This window comes from Dipodomys ordii, unplaced genomic scaffold (assembly GCF_000151885.1).
Source record: "Dipodomys ordii isolate 6190 unplaced genomic scaffold, Dord_2.0 Scaffold20, whole genome shotgun sequence".
In the NCBI taxonomy this organism is placed as follows: domain Eukaryota; kingdom Metazoa; phylum Chordata; class Mammalia; order Rodentia; family Heteromyidae; genus Dipodomys; species Dipodomys ordii.
Genome location: NW_012267236.1, coordinates 14,202,192 through 14,218,937, shown reverse-complemented (window position 1 = coordinate 14,218,937; position 16,746 = coordinate 14,202,192). Strand labels below are relative to the sequence as shown.

The 16,746-nt window shown below is 38.5% G+C and overlaps 2 protein-coding genes across 2 annotated transcripts in view; both read right to left on the bottom strand.

Moving 5' to 3' along the window:
• Positions 1-295, bottom strand: part of Ttc32 (tetratricopeptide repeat domain 32) — a 7,311-nt gene extending 7,016 nt beyond the window's left edge. Inside the window, exon 1 of the mRNA XM_013013516.1 lies at positions 33-295. Coding sequence (XP_012868970.1) covers positions 33-187 — 155 coding nt within the window. The 5' untranslated portion in view covers positions 188-295. The remainder of the gene's footprint in view (positions 1-32) is intronic.
• A 1,300-nt stretch (positions 296-1,595) lies between these two features.
• Positions 1,596-16,746, bottom strand: part of Wdr35 (WD repeat domain 35) — a 54,779-nt gene continuing 39,628 nt past the window's right edge. Inside the window, exons 16-26 of the mRNA XM_013013763.1 lie at positions 16,422-16,502; positions 14,617-14,753; positions 13,944-14,147; positions 12,418-12,564; positions 11,671-11,803; positions 9,300-9,410; positions 8,995-9,159; positions 7,547-7,687; positions 6,405-6,561; positions 2,667-2,907; positions 1,596-2,272 (exon numbers count right to left, since the gene is read on the bottom strand). Of these exons, the coding sequence (XP_012869217.1) occupies positions 2,122-2,272; positions 2,667-2,907; positions 6,405-6,561; positions 7,547-7,687; positions 8,995-9,159; positions 9,300-9,410; positions 11,671-11,803; positions 12,418-12,564; positions 13,944-14,147; positions 14,617-14,753; positions 16,422-16,502 (1,668 nt within the window). The 3' untranslated portion in view covers positions 1,596-2,121. The remainder of the gene's footprint in view (positions 2,273-2,666; positions 2,908-6,404; positions 6,562-7,546; positions 7,688-8,994; positions 9,160-9,299; positions 9,411-11,670; positions 11,804-12,417; positions 12,565-13,943; positions 14,148-14,616; positions 14,754-16,421; positions 16,503-16,746) is intronic.

The following is a 16,746-nucleotide window of genomic DNA, read 5'->3' as shown; positions in this document are numbered from 1 at the left end:
CGCCCCGCGGAACCACGTCTCGCGATAGTTACCTCCCGCCACACCCGCCGGCCGCCGGGGCCGCGCGCGCGCACTGGAGGATGTAGGCCGAGTACAGCGCTTCGGCCTCGGCGAACTCGCCCTTGTCGAAGTGGGCCTGGGCTAGGGCGAGGGCAGTTTGGGCTTCGTGCCCCGGCCGGCCAGCCATCGCGGTCGAGCGCCTGACTCGCAGTATGGGAGGGGAATTGACTTTGGGGCGATTAAGGGAGGCGCCACAGGTCCACTTCCGCACTCTGGGATTGGCTAATTAGGAGCCCTCTGCGCTCACGGAAGGCACCTGTGTTCTCGCGAGATAAGTGATCCTTCCCTCCTCCTTCCGCGTGGCTTCCCGGAAGAGCCGGAGCGGCAGGGGGTCGAAGGTTCGAAGTGGCTTCCGCACCTGCGGTGCGAGGAGCTGGCTCGGTCACGGCGCAGTCCTTCCGGTACCCCAACACTGCTTCCGGGTCACCAGAGGACCGCGTCCCGAAGGCCGCGCCGCCCCGGGCCTCAGTCCGAACCCGCCACTGTGCCATGTTCCGGCCTCGTGGACGACCGGGAAGCCGCCTAGTAACCGGAACCGCAGCCCCCGTTTTAGTTCTCGCGGTCCCCCAGTTCTGTTGACTCCCCAACGGTGTCAGCGCATTGCCGTCAGCAAAAAAGACAAAAGAAAACTGTCTCAGAATATTTCCTTGAGAACCCTTCCATAAGGCTTGAGTTACGTGTTGTTCCTTCTCATTTTACAAAGGAAAGCTTACTGCCACCGAAGTGTAATGCATTCATACATACACACACACATACACACCAACAGAAAGGAGATCATTTGAAGGCTATAAAAGAAAATTTAGGGCCGGGCGCTGGTGGCTCACGCCTGTCATCCCAGCTACTCAGGAGGCTGAGATCTGAGGATCAAGGTTCAAAGCCAGCGCCGGCAGCAAAGTCCGTGAGACTCTTTATCTCCAATAAAGCACTCAGAAAACCGGAACTGTCGTAGTGACTCAAGCGGTAAGAGCGCTGGCCTTGAGCTGAAGAGCGCAGGGACAGCGCCCAGGCCCAGAGTTCAAGCCCAATGACCGACCAAAAAAAAAAAAAAATGCACACACATCCTTGCTTGATTTGTAGGCCTTTCTGCCGCAGACAGCTTGCTTGGCAATGTATTGGGACCATTATAGCCCTGTCATTTCCCACCAGACATGCGCACAGACTTCAGAGACCAGTTTTCTTTCATTCAAGCACATAAACTCCTAAATGCCCCTAGGCTCTAAGCCTCTTCTAGCTCATTATTCTCACTCTGCATTATATTTATATATATATAAAATATGACACAGAGGGAAGTGAATTAACCTAAGTATTATAAATTACAATAGCAGTGTAGCATGCTTTTATCGACTCATTGAATATCAGCCAAATTTAAACATACCTTTAAAGTCTTAAGTCTTTTGCCACAAATGGGAGCATGTGAGTTCACAGAAAACATTAGCTATATAAAGAGGTAAGAAACTATCCATTATTGAATGTATTTTTCCTCTTCTAAATTAGTAATAAATCAAAATAGGTATCCATCAAGAAAGAATCACATACACAGAGCAAGACACTTTATTAATGAAGGATGCATTCTGTTACAATGTTTCAAGCAGCACTGTAATAAAATGGTTCTTTCTATAGAAACGTATTTCATAAGCAGAGCCCAAGCTTTCTCACTTCTGAAAATAACACATAGGAAAACCAATTCTTAAAGTATAGATAAAATGGAGCTCCCTTCACATGCTAGTTGCTTCATTCTCTCTAAATTCAAAGTCCCACTCCCATGCCTCCTCCACCCTCACTTACTTCCTTGACATCGTGATAAAAATTTTTATTTGTAGTATTTCCATGGTAGCCAATGTACATAAATAATTAACTGATAGATCAAATAACGTGCACATCCATTTCACAGTTGTATTTTTGTGCAAACATTGTTCTTATCTTTATATTCTGTATAAAAATACACAAAATGTATTTTGTATAAAATGATGGCACTGATTTTCATATAAAACTCATGGAAATCAACATTATTAGAGACACAGGTAAAGCAACATACATTTTGCAATTACATATAGTTCATCTTTAATCCACTGGACTATGGCATAAGGGACAGAAGCTGTAGTTAGTTATTTCCTGAGCAAGAACGTAGTGTTTGCAGACTTTACACATCCAGAACTGATATTCAATGATTGGGCTTCCTGTGGCAATACATGTTGGGAGTTTACCTTCGCCACTATGAAATCAAAGGGAAAAGTAATTATATTCTAATATTTCCAATTTATCTACCCTTATTTAATATACTTATAACTTCAAGAAAAAATTCAAAGTAAACCTCAAGTAAAACATTTTTATTCCAAAAAGTTTTTTACCAAAAATTATTCTTGTAATAAAAAAATCATCAATTCATGTACGCATTATCCTGCCCATGCAATTGTAACCCCTCTGTACAGTATGTTCACAAATAAAATAAAATAAAATTTAAAAAAATCATCAATTCATTTGAAAGATTAAACACTATAATATTAAGAAAATTAGTGCAAACGTTAGTGCTTTAGTTATAGTACATATTTACATAAAGAAATCTAAGCTTCTGAAGTAAATTCAGCTATTAATGATAATTAGCTTACCCTTCAAGAATGCTGTTCAATTCAGATTTTCTGTTATCTTTTGGAATATGTTTGGTAAAGATTTCTAGAGCAAGGTCTTCATACTGCTGTTTCTGTTCTGCAGTGAGACTGTCTAAAGATTCAAGTTTAATAAAAGCTTTTGAACAGGTGCCAAAAGCTCTACAGGCACAGGCACAGAGCGCTAACAGTGAGTAAATCTCTACCGCAGGGATGATATCCTCATAGTCTCTCAGGTGAAGAGCTAGGGAAAAGGGAGGCAATTGACATTGGAGATCAGTGGACATACTCTGAAAAGGATCTCTGTTCAGGTATTCTAGTTGAAACTAAGGAACCTAAGGAAATAAAACAGTGAGAGACGAAGAGGAGGAGCACGCATGGGAGGAAGTGGACACATAATCTCCAGGTCCTGTGAAAATAGCAATCACCAAATAATGCACATAACTATGCTGAATTAGAAACTCACAGAAAACGTTTGACATATTCTTTTGCTCCATTTCATTTAGATATTTCTGTGATAATGACTTATAAATGCTAGGGAGAATCAACATATATGAGAGAGGGTTGCTATACATAATCTCTGAAGAGCTCTTATACAATAAGAAAAAACAAAAATTTACCCTTATGGCAATACATAAGTATTCAAATAGCATAATTTTTCTATGTATGGATTGTTTAAAAACATCCATTATCATATAGAGTAGTAACCTATCTGGATAGAAGGTACTGTGCTCTTAGTGATGACCTGAGACACCATGGATGAAGGCATAGTGGCCATCCAATGTGATGGATAGAGGGTGGGGCTATAAAGGGGCTTGCATGGCTGTCATGGCCAAGCTCAAAGAACAGTAATGTATTCATCGTTCACATAGCTCACAATTATGCTCTTTATAGGGGATTATCTAAACTATCATATTGTCAATCCAGAAGAAATCTAGATATAAGTATCATATGCAAATAATCTATAAATTATAACACATAAACACAAGGAATATTATATAGCTTTAAAATTCATGCGGATTTATGTTTGCCAAGGAAGAAAGATAATATATCCTGTAAAAATATTTTATACAAATTATTAGATTATTTTATTTTTTCTTCATATTTTTCTGTTTGGGCCAAAATTTATAAGGAAAGATCCTTTTTTATTAAAAAATTTAACACATTATTTTATTTTTGGGGGGGGAGGGGGTCCGGTCATGGGGCCTGAACTCTGGGCCTGGGCGCTGTCCCTCAGCTCTTTACCTCAAGGCTAGCGCTCTACCACTTGAGCCACAGTGCCATTTCCAGCTTTTTTCTTTTTCTTATTTGGTGCTGAGGAATTGAACCCAGGGCTTCATGCATGTAAGGCAAGCTCTCTACCACTGAGCCACCTTCCCAGCTCCCACATTATTTTTTTTTTAAGTACATAAGACCTGCCTCAAGCAAGAATAAGACCTTATGTCCTTGTTGAAATTATATTATATCCTCAGTGGTAAAATATTGAAAGCATTATGCTTAAAGAATCAAACAAGAAAATAAAAATCATCATCACATGTTTCATTGATCTTTGCCTTAAAATTTCTAGCCAGAGGAAGGAGAATTATCTTTTTTTCTTTTTTTTCTTTTTTTTTTTTTTTTTTTGTTGGTTGTAGGGCTTGAACTCTGGCCTGGGCGCTGTCCCTCAGCTCTTCAGCTCAAGGTGAGCGCTCTACCACTTGAGCCACAGCGCCACTTCCGGTTTTCTGGTAGTTAACTGGAGATAAGGGTCTCATGGACTTTTCTGCCCAGGCTGGCTTTGAACTGTGATCCTAGATCTCAGCCTCTTGAGTAGCTAGGTGCCTGGCAAATAATGAAATTTGAAAATCCATCCTGAATAAAACTGATTTTTACAAAAATCAACTTTTGTGTGGTATAATTTATACACAGGTTGCATTATATACAGATGTATCCAATAAAATATAACAACCTTAAGTGTGCAGCTGACAAATTTGCTCACCTTTTCATATGACATAGCAAGATCCAGAACATTTTTTGTTATGCCCAAAATATACTCCTGTATATAGTATTATGCTATCACTCTGCATTAGACTGTCTTCTTTAGATTTTCATAATAAATTGAAACAATTTTAAAAATAATAATAATAAAAGTACATAAGAGAGGAGAAAATTCTCTACTTAACACCAGAACAAGAGAAGGATAAATTTCATTTCACAGACAAAGAGACAAGACCAGAACATGAGCTGATTGAGAGCATGCCCCTCTTGGAATGGTTGTCTAACAACTATAAAAAAATTGTAGCTACATTAGAAATTGTCACAGATAAATCACAAAAAGGAACCCAGTTTGTGAAAGGATTTGGTGGAATTTTGCGGTACTGAGTAGATTTCCAGGGAATGGAATACCAAGAAGGAGACAATGAATGATGACTACTAGGTAGTGGACATGGGTCTGGCAAAAGGTGCTTCACCCTCCAGCATCCAACCCAAGGAGCATACCCATGATGGAATCCAAACAGATGCCTACCTTACAATTGGAACCTTTCCAGAACTTAATCCATGAGCATTGGATACTGAAAAGAAAACTGAAACAAAACCAGACCCAACCCTACACTTTGGTTTGTCATGGTGTCAGCAAAGCAACCTACAACTAGGTTTCACTTTGTACTAATTAAAAAAAAAAATCCTGTTTTACTTTTACTCAATGGTGAAATTGGTTGCTCTTGTATTTATGAAAAAAATGATTTTTAACCTTCATACATAGAATCAAAAATACTTTAACTTCTGTGAACCTTCAAAAGTTAATAGCAGTGAGATCATACTGTTTTGTTATTTTGATTGGAGAAAAATTAAATTCCTGCATTTCACAGTGACCCATTTACATGGCATTCTCAGCTTAGACTGCATAAGAAGAAATACATGTAATGACATGTTGGAACCATTCTCTCTTGGTCTTTTGGTTTAATGTTGAAAGGGTGAGCTAATAGGAAGCAGTTTCAACTTAACTCCCTGAGAATGACTCCCCACTCCAGACTGTTGGTTTCAAGGATGCAGACTGCAATGCAAAGTCAAACTGATGAAGCATTGGGGCCAGTGCGCTGTTTACTTCCATCTGCTCAACAGGCACATTTGTACCTGAAATTTGGGAGCCCTTTGTATCACTTGCTTTGACAAAGGTCCCCATAATCTTAGCCTACTAGAAACCAATTGGGGAGGGATATGATCAGGCTCCTGTGCTATTGCTGGAATTGGAGAAATAAAACCTGCAATTTAAATGGAAGCAAAAAAAAAAAGTACATAACAGTAGACTCTGTTATACTTCCCAATATTATAAAGTTTATAAAACATAGTCATGAGCCTGAACATGGACAATTCAGATCTCCAAAACAGCAGAAACTGGACTATTAAATATTTAACCTAAGGGGAGAGAGTACAAATGCTACCCTTTTTCATTTCTCAAATATTTAATATCTGTGAATTTGTACTGCTTTCTATGTATGAGAAAAGAAAACTTTCAAAAAGGGACTACATAAGTATACTATTTATAGTTTTAATTATATAGCAAGTAATTATATATAGTTTACATATAGTTTGTAATTATACTATATAGTTTGCTTAGCTATCTTGTTTTCATAAGCAAAGTATATATTATAACTTCAAATAGTTGAAAATAAGTCCATAGGGGAAAATGTTACTGAAATTAATTGAGACAAATGGAGGAAGCAGGCCCTCCATACAACACACATTAGGTGACAAGCCCACCTGTCTTCAAGGCGGTATCAACATATCCCTCATAGAGCTGCCTCTGAGCAAGGATAAAGAAGTGGTAAGCCTCCGCCCCTCGCCATGCATTATCTGTAAAACGACTGGTTGTGGACTGGGCTTCCTCTTCCATCAAACCCGCCAAAGCAGAAGTGGCCTAGGAGAAAAGCCAACTTGTTGTCAGTATGTGTGTATGTGTGCACACGCATGCGTGTGCGCACGCGCGCGCGCGCGCACACACACACACACACACACACACACAGAGTCTGCCCCACACAGCAAGGACTTACAATGATAGCAAGATCTGAATTAGTGCTACATCAACATGCCTAAATTTGAGTGCATTTTATCATAATGTTCTTATTACAGACTTGATTTTTCTATTAAAATTCATATTTTCTTAAGCCAGTATGATCAAATTTTAAAACAACTGATCCAACTTATAATTAAATGGAGTTCATTTAATTTAGTGAGATTCATTCATAATATATGTATAAAGACACACATATTTACTAGGTAGGAAGGTCTTTGAGACTCATATCCTCAGTTAATCACAGAAAAAACTGGAAACTGCAACAGCTCAAGTGGTAGAGTGCTAGCCTTGAACAAAAGAAGCCCAGGGTCAGCACCAAGGCCCACAGTTTATGTCCCAGGACTGGCAAAAAAAAAAAAAAAAAAACATAATTTAAGGTTTTTTGTTTTTTTGGCTTTTTTTTGTTTTGTCAGTCATGGGGCCTGAACTCTGGGCCTGGGCACTGTCCCTCAGCGCTTCAGCTCAAGACTAGCGCTCTACCACTTGAACCACAGCGCCACTTCTGGCTTTTTCTGCTTATGTGGTGCTGAGGAATCAAACCTAGGGCTTCAATGCATGCAAGGCAAACACTCTACCACTGAGCCACCTTCCCAGACCCTCTAAGAAGATTTTTAATTCTCTGATCAGAAAGGGGGATTTACTAAGCAAGTAAAAATGTTATCATAAAACTAACACTAGCCTTACAGAAAAACCATTCTATATTTCTATAGAAATGTCTTAACTACACCATACCTTTTCCGCATGTGGTAAAGAAATAAACATAGACATGTCCATAAAGAGGTGTACTCCATCTCCCTGTCTTAATCACTTCATGCTCTGCCTGACTCACCTGTGAATTCTTTCCTTGAACTTTCCCCCGTTGGGCATTTTTCATTTGTTCATGGTACTGCTCTATGAGTAAGGCTGATAGTACATAGAGCTTCTTAACACGCAGCGGTTTAGTCCTTTTCTTTGCCTCGTCATCTGCAACCTTGAAACAGTTCAAGATTGGGAAAGACAGTTGTAAAACTACCATCTTTTCCAAAATCAGGTGAAATTTGATTCTCTAATAAAGGAGGAAGCTCAGTTAGGATGGTGTATAAACACTACTATTGGGTCTAATGTTTTAAAAGCCATTTTCTTTTCCTTACTACTTGCAGAAGGTTAGTTCTTCCCTTAGTTTTTAGGCCTGGAGTTAAAACTGTTGGCAATCTTAAAAATAAAATAGCATCTGATATTAGTAACTGAGTCAAGGTGAAGAAAGGGATGATGGAATAAGTGATATTTTCCGTAACACAGAGATTTAGAAATAAAGTTCCAAATACACAAAGATAGTGTGGCATTAACATAACTCATCCTTCAGAAGTTTAAACTTATTTAGATGGTTTTGAGAGAAAGTTTACTACTTTTTATTAAACTAAACGAAATGCAAAATCTACATGGATTACCAGTTAGTATTCATTCCAAATAAGACATTTTGCAACATATAAAGTTTGAAATTTTGTACATTTATAAGGACTTAAAACTATCATTGGGGAAAATGAAAGAAGGGGTAACATTGACCAAGAAGCATTTATACTCATAACCTGACTTATGGAATTGTAACGCCTTTGTACAGCTACTTAATAATAAATAAATAAGCAAATAACTCTATCATTAATAGGATTTAATTTCTTGTTAAGATAATGGGTTCTTGACAGTCCAGTGAATTCTTCACTTTATTGTTAACTTCAGTACCAAATACAAAATGTTTAGGTATTGGGAAGTTGCTGGTGTCAGCAAATAGCTTTGGTAGTAGTAGATGATAAATAATACACATAATTAAAGTAGTAATAAAAAATAGATAAGCCTCGAGCCAGTGGCTCATGCCTGTAATCCTAGCTACTCAGGAGACTGAGATCTGAGGATCACGGTTCAAAGCCAGCCCAGACAGGGAAGTCCATGAGACTCTTGTCTCCAATAAAACACTAGAAAAACTGGAAGTGGTACTGTGGCTCAAGCGGTAGAGTGCTCACCTTGAGCTGAAGAGTGCAGGGACAGCGCCCAAGCCCAGAGTTCAAGCCCCACAACCGACCAAAAAGAAAAAAAAAAGATGGGTTTGCTGTAACAAGTATTTTGTCTCCAAGATAAGGAAAATGTATTCAATACCATGCTTAAATTTTTGAGGGGACTAGAGGTATAGCTCAGTGCCAGAGAGCTTATCTAGCATGCTCAATCCTCAGGACTGCAATAAACATTCTAGACCAAAAAAAAAAAAATCTAACTAGAATAAGCCAAATACCAAGACTGTTACATTACCTTAAACATTAGTTTAGCAGCATCGAAAAAGTAACTGGCTTTCCGATAGAGTTCTATGGCATCAAGAGTTTTATTCTTTTCCAGTAAATGAGAGGCATACCTAGCCAATAAGGACCCAATTTCTTTCATATTATGACTTTTAGCCAATTCAACAGCTTTGTTCCACTAGGAAAAAAAAATATACCATTTAGTCACTCAACTACTTACATAACATTTATCATAAACTTCACCCAGAAAGACTTTAGTCGTGTTTTAGGTTTGGAAACACCAAAACAACAGCCGTATGGTGAGTTTCAGTCCCTTACTTGGTTGAGATGCACACAGCTATCCACTGCTGACTTTGGTTGATTACATTTCAGAAATGCATTCACTGCTTGCTCACACATTCCAACTCTCTCAAACATTTCTGCTATTTCCTGTAAGCACAAAAAGTATCTGATTTTACAGTCCAAGAAAACCATTTATATTTTAATTCAGCAAAACTCCATGGAGATATAAAAAATAGTAAACTGATAGAGTGATCTTTTTTTCTTTTAAACAGAGAAGAGGAGCAGAGGCTACAAAATTGAACAGATGCTAAAGCTTCTCCTTCTATAAAACCATTACCTCACTGGCTCAAGCCTGGAGGCACTGCCATTCTACCTTCTCCCAGCTGGTAAACAGAAATGTCAAGCTCCAAAACAATCCTATACTAGAAGGGGCAAGAGGGAGTTAAGTGAACTGTTTGTGTGCTCAGTGGAATCGTAGAAGCTCTAAAGAACCTCTATAAAGAAATTCACAGTGAGAGTAAGTGGAGACTGCCGAGGAAACAGTGGAAAGGGAAGGAGACAAAAAGAAGAATACTAGAGGGTGAAGAGGATCAAAGAATGAGATATGATATCATAACGAAACTCACCAAACATTAAAGGGTTGAGGTAAAATGGGGGGATTAAGGAAATAGAAAGTGGATTTTTTCAAAGTATATTGCATGTATATATGGCATTATTGTAATGAAGCTCCCTTGTACTTTTAATATTTGCTAATAAAATTAGTTTTTAAAAGTTGATAATTTACTACAGGGCAATTAACTGTAATTCTGTATTATCTTACAATATATATGATTATAGGGAAAAAGAATGGGGCAACACTGGAAATAGATACAAACAGGAGCAGAGAGAGAATAAAAGAGAGAAGGAGGGAAGAGAAGAGAGGAAGGAGGGAAAGGAAGGAAGGAAGGAACGAAGGAAGGAACAAAGGAAGGAACGAAGGAAGGAACAAAGGAAGGAACGAAGGAAGGAAAAGAAAACACATGCAGATAGGCACTGGTGGACTGGTGGCTCACAGTATAATTCTAGCTAATCAGAAAATTGTAACTAATCAGAGGCTGAGATCTGAGGATCAGGTTTCAAAGCCAGCCTGGAAGACAAAAACATCAAGATTCTAATCTCCAATTAACCAGCAAAAAGCTGAAATTGGAGATGCAGCTCAAGTGGTAGAGCACCAGCTAGACAAAAAGCCATGAAGTCCTGAGTTCAACCCGAGTACTGCTCACACAAAGAAGAAATCACCATCACAGGGTTGTGGGTTTTGTTTTATTTGTTGCCAGTCCTGGAGCTTGAACTCAGGGCCTGGGCACTGTCCCTGAGCCTCTTTTGCTCAAGGCTAACACTCTACCACTTGAGTCATAGCAACACTTCTGGCTTTTTCTGTTTATGTGGTACTGAAGAATCAAACCCAGGGCTTTGTGCATGCCAGGCAAGCACTCTACCACTAAGCCACATGCCCAGCCCCAGGGATAGCTGTTTTAATTCACAATAAGAAAATCAAATTATAGAATTCTATATTTGTCTATTAACTGTTACCCAGCAAAAACACAGCTTCTGTGAGTCCAGATCCTATAACAGAGAGCTGCTTACTCCATATGTATTGTATAGTTCAGTGATTCAAATATTAGGTGAACAAATACACTACTAACTCGTTAACAATATGCGATAACTAAAGGTAGCTGAAAAGAGCATTCAAAAGAAAAAGAGCTTTGCTCTTAATTTTTTAAATGAAATAGTTAAGATAAAACAAACATTCGATGCTGAAATTTTCTAGTCATTTCAAGATATTTTGAAGCAAATGCCTGCTAACATATCATTTGTCTGCAAACATTCCATGTTTTTTTTTTGAAGATGAACTATTGGAATCTTTATTATACAGTTAGCCAGCTGCAGGCCGCCCGTTGTTACAAAGGCCTGCAGCCTCCAAATATACATAACATGGTTAGGAAACAGACAAGAGAGGGAAGAAAGAACAAAAAAACTACCAACAAATCAATTCAGCTCCCATGGAGAGCTGAATTGGGACACCAGGACGACTGGAGACAAGAGACAGGACACGATCATGGAGACACATGTGGCATGGCACCAAGTAGCCCATGCTTTAAAAGTGATTTTAAAAGCTGTTTTAAAAGCAATTTTATGAAACTGAAAAAAATTGATAATCTGATGACTATTTTCCCCTCCATTTTCAAGTTTCTGTAATACTGATATATTGTTTTAAAATGAAAATAAAAACATCATTCTATACCTAAAAAACTATAAACAGAAAGATTTTTCAATTATTCTTGTTGCAAGGAATATTTCCTGACTACACATTAAAATTTTATAAGATAACCTAAAAACTTCAAGAGCTAACAATTATAACACCTACTGGAAGCAACTTGTGGTTTTCTGGAAGTGAGTTGGCAAGATTCTCTAATCCCTCCAAATCTTCTAACATATAGTAACATTCTGCTAGGCGTTCCTGGTTCCGACCTTGCACATAATACTGGACAGCATTCAACCTGTGGGAAGAAAACAAGGAAAACTTCTAGGACTAACACAAACTTCCTACCAAAATGGTCCTTCATTAGAACTGTTGGTACAGGTGTTACTCCCTTGGTCATTCATCTCAGTTACACAGTACCTTCAAAACATTTAAGCTGCAAAATACTTAAAGACCATGTAGCATTCTAAAATTCTTTATAGTGGTAACATTGTTACTTATCATCAGGAGATATTATACTCCCAAACACTGCCACATATAGATAAGCATACCGATCCAAATGGAAACTTAACAAATGCAATGATTCCTGAAAGTAATCTATAATAACACAAGCAAATATGAACTGGTTTTCACTTCGTTCATAAATAAGCCATATCATAACATCTTAGTATTAAATACTATGATCTCAGACAACAGAAAGCTACCTGGAGTTAAATGCTGTCTGTAAACTCCAAAAATTTACAATGCTCATCTTGCAACTTCTTGTTCTCCACTTAAATTTAGAGCTAATTGAATCTTAGAACAGCTAATTGAATCTTTTTTTCCCCAGCACTACTGCCAAGGCAAGTCCTCAAGTAGCTACAATTCTAAGCATGCATGAATTCAGGAAGTGCTCTGGCGACTTTTACATACCACTTTTGTCGGTCAGCAAAGTAGTCTCCAATGGCGTTGTGGGCTTGTTCCAGGAGACTGTCATCTGCATCACCAGATCCAGTTTTCAGGAGTTGCAGTACTCTAAACCAATCCCCCAACTTCAGCCGGAGGCCAATAGCAAGATCTCTACAAACAACGAGATCTTCATTCATTCATTCATTCATTCATTCATTCATCCATCCTACAAATGTTTATCAGTGTCTACAACAAACTCAGTATAGCTCTAGCTACAGAGAAGACAGACAAGGCAGCTCTCCAAATAGCCTGGCCAATATATTGATCAAGTGACTAAGCTTATCCATGAGTGATTAATGTCTTTATAAGGGGTATCAGAGAAAACTCATGCCTGCCCACAATGTGAGGATACAAAATTCAAGGCCCATTCTGCAAGCAGAGTCAGGACTATCATCAGACACTAAACCTGTGGCCCCTTGATCTTAGATAGCCAGCCTTCAGAACTGTGAGAAATAAGTCTGTTCAGGAACTTGGTTATAGTAATACAAGTAGACAATGACACCAGAGGGGAAAAAAATCTGTTTCCAGTCTTATTTTCCTGGACTTCCAACTTATTTAACAACTTAATTAATAATTTCTTTCATTAGATTCTTAGATAGAATCAGGTTTATATTGAAACAGAACATATAGGATAAATACATTTGGTTTTTATATTTCTTTTCAGTGCTTAAGTATTATTAGAGATCTCCTGAAGAATAAAAAACAATAATAAAAATTAGAAATAATGTTCACAGCTGAAATGAAGTACATAACTATATATGTATATACATGTTATATATATAATTAAATATAAGCAATAATATTCTATTTTAATGGCATTTGATTTTATACTTACTGAGAGCAGAAAATTAAGTAACAGCCTAAATGAGAGAATTAAATCATGAATTGTATAATAAATAACAAAAGCTCCTATTCTCCATAGCTCTAACAATTTTTCCCAGAAAACATAAAAATGAAAACAATCTCCACTGTCAGAAATAAAACAAAGAAAAAGCCTACCTCCAATGATAAAACAATTTGGTGAGAGACATATAGAATATCTTTGATTGTAATCCAAACTGAAAATTATTTTCTAAAAAAGATGCTATGACCCAGTGTCAGTGGCTCACACCTGTAATCCTACCAACTCAGGAGCCTTAGATCTGAGGACTGTGGTTCAAAGGCAACCTGGGAAGGAAAGACCATGAGACTCTTAACTCCATTTTAACTACTAGAAATGGCACTATGGTTCAAAGTGGTAGAGCACTAGCCTTGATCACTAGCTCAAGGATAGTACCTCAGCTCTGAGTTCAAGCTCCAGAACTGGTACACATTCACATTCACACATATTCACATTCACACACATTCACACACAGTCACACACACACACACACACACACACACACACACACACACACACACACACACGATGCTATGATATACTTAGTTTTATATTGCAAAATACTATGAACTCTAGAGTACTTGTACATGCTTGCCCCTTCACAATTTACCTTCTGTCCATTTCAAGATACATTCTCTCAGCCTCTTCAAACCTGCCAAAGTAGGTAACAACCTCAGCCTTCTTCATTGACTCGCTCTGCAGATTGCCCAAGCGCTTCACAAACTTAATGCCTTGGTAATCTCTGCAGCGCACAAATGCTTGCTCTGCAGTGTCCAAGTCCAGCTTCTGAAGAGCTGCTTCAGCCAACAGGCGCCTTTATTTTAAAAAGATAAGTAAAAAAGAGGGGAGGGGAGTCTTACTAGTAATTACTAGTAACCATACCTATTATTTTCAGGGAAGTGATTATCCTAGCACATGCAACTATCTTTCATTTAATATTGTACTGATATTGAAGACTTCCAACTCTAAAGTGAATTTCTATATTTTAAAAAGAACAGCTAGAAGCTGTGTGTTGTGGTACACACTCATAATCCCAGCTACTTTGGAGGCACAAGTAGGCTGGCCCCAGGCAAGAACATGATAATTTACCAAATAATAACTAAAGCAAAGGTGGCTGGGAGCCACCTGTAGAGCACCTGTCTATCAAGCCTGAAGTCCTGAGCTCAAACCCCGGCATGATTAAAAAAAAAAAAAAGAGCAAGACAGAAAGACCAAGACTGAAAACTAGTGTAGAGAGAGGATGACAGCAAGAACTCTACACATGACAGGTGGGGATTCAATACCAAAGTCGGGGGTGTGGATTGTTCTCTATGAACTGAGACGCATCTTCAATTCCAACCTTCTCAATTAATGCTCGACTGTCTCGCAGAGATCGAACCTCGAAGTTCATTATGTAATCCTTGTTTGGATGTTCTGGATTCTAAAAGCAAAGATAGAAAACAAATAATTCAAAAGGCTGCCTAGACAATATGTTTCTTCCTTGCAATTAAAAATAGAACAAGAAAGCAACAAAATCAGATGCTCTATACTGTGAGCAAAACTATGAAGGAAAGACATTCCTAACAGCCAAAACACATGAATAAGTAAGTCCCTACTGAGCCTTGAGGGAGACGTGGACAATGACAGGAGTGCTTCCTGGGTCTCTCAGCTCAGTTTCTTCCCTGGGAACATATTTCCCACCCAGTGTGCTACCTTCTGCCAAAGCAGAAACCCACAGACAGTCACCTCCACTCCCCCATCCCTTCATCTAAGGACAAATGCCAGATAAACAGACTTTTGTAAATGTCCACTCCCTTTCCTTTCTTTTTGTATTTCTTTAGTCCTCCAAAAATAGTATTGTGTTATTCTTAAAAATACATGCATGAAGTGAGGTTGGAATACTTTGTAAACATGTGTGGAAACATAGTGAAATCCCACTCTTCTCACATAACTAATGTAAGTCCCAGCCCCAAAGAAAAACTATATGCTTAGAGGAATACACAGTCCCATGAGACATTTCCTGGCCAACAAGGTCAGAAAAGAAGCATGACTACATTCTTTGCTTGAGTCGGTTGTGTATATAGTAGGTAGATAACAAAATGGTGGCAACAAGTTTGGGGTCTGTTTTAGCTTGTCTACCCTATCTGCACCCCTTCTCAACAAACTGAACACACATGCTGTAGATAGGCTTTCTCCTAATCCTAGATACATATAAAATGCACTTAAGCTATCAAGAATCTCAGGCAAGCCAGGCATTGGTGATCATGACTGTAATCCTGGCTGCTCAGGAAGCTGAGATCTGAGGATTGTGATTCAAAGCCAACCAGGGCAGAAAAGTTTCCATGGGACTCTTATCTCCAACTAACCACCAGAAAACTGGAAATGTAGCTGTGATTCAAAGTGGTAGAGGACTAGTCCTAAGTGAAAGAGCTCAGAGGTAGCACCCCGACTCTGAATCCAAGCCCCATAACTAACCAAAAAGAAAAAAAAGATCTCACAGTTCATCTAATCAATCTAAATATATATTTTCTAAAATCATTTAAAGTGCAATTATCATTACTGTAAGTACTATTATAGTTACTGTAACTTCTAACTGGATTTTAAAGGACACAGAAAAACCACAATCTAAAGAGAGTTCACAACAGCTTCTCTGAAAATACTGTATACAACTTAAACAGCCACTGAAACACACTCATTCCTTTTACAGGTTATAGAACTTACACATGGCCAGGTCCTTCTCTTCACCATTTGCAAAACGTTCTATCCACACCAAAGAGGGAAACATTTAACCATGGTAACTGTATATTTGTAGGTGTGGGAGACTCAGACTTTGTTTGGCTTTAAGCATCCTATCCCCCTCCCTGTTTCCACCTAGTGTGGTCCTGCTGATAGGAGAACCCAGGTGCTCCCTCTTTGGGACCAGCCAGAGTTTCAATGACATCCACCCTACCCTTAAGAACTAAAGCATAGCTAAGAGAGCAGGGCTGGTCACAAGATCTGCTGACCTCTGGCTCCATTCCCCTAACCAGAACGCCACAGGCCTGGTCCAAACAAAAATCCTAATCAAGCCAGCAAGAGAAGAGAATTGTTTGCTTGTTTTTTAATTTACCTTCAATATCTCATCCAAAAGAACAGATTTGATTTCCAAATCCTCAAAGTTACAAATATATCCAGAAGTCTGAATGGGTTCCTTTAAAGACAAAGACAAGTGTTAGGTTTCATTATACAAAATGTCCCCTTCTTTAGAGTGTTCTTTTGTTCCAAATATTTTACTTACCTTTATTTTTATTTATTTTATTTATTTATTATGGTTATAGCAAAGGTGATGTGCAGAGGAATTACAGTTGCATGTCAGATAAGTACATTTCTTTTTGAACAATGTCACCTCTTTCCCCCCTCACTCACAGTTTTTCCCTCCCATCCCCACCCAAAAG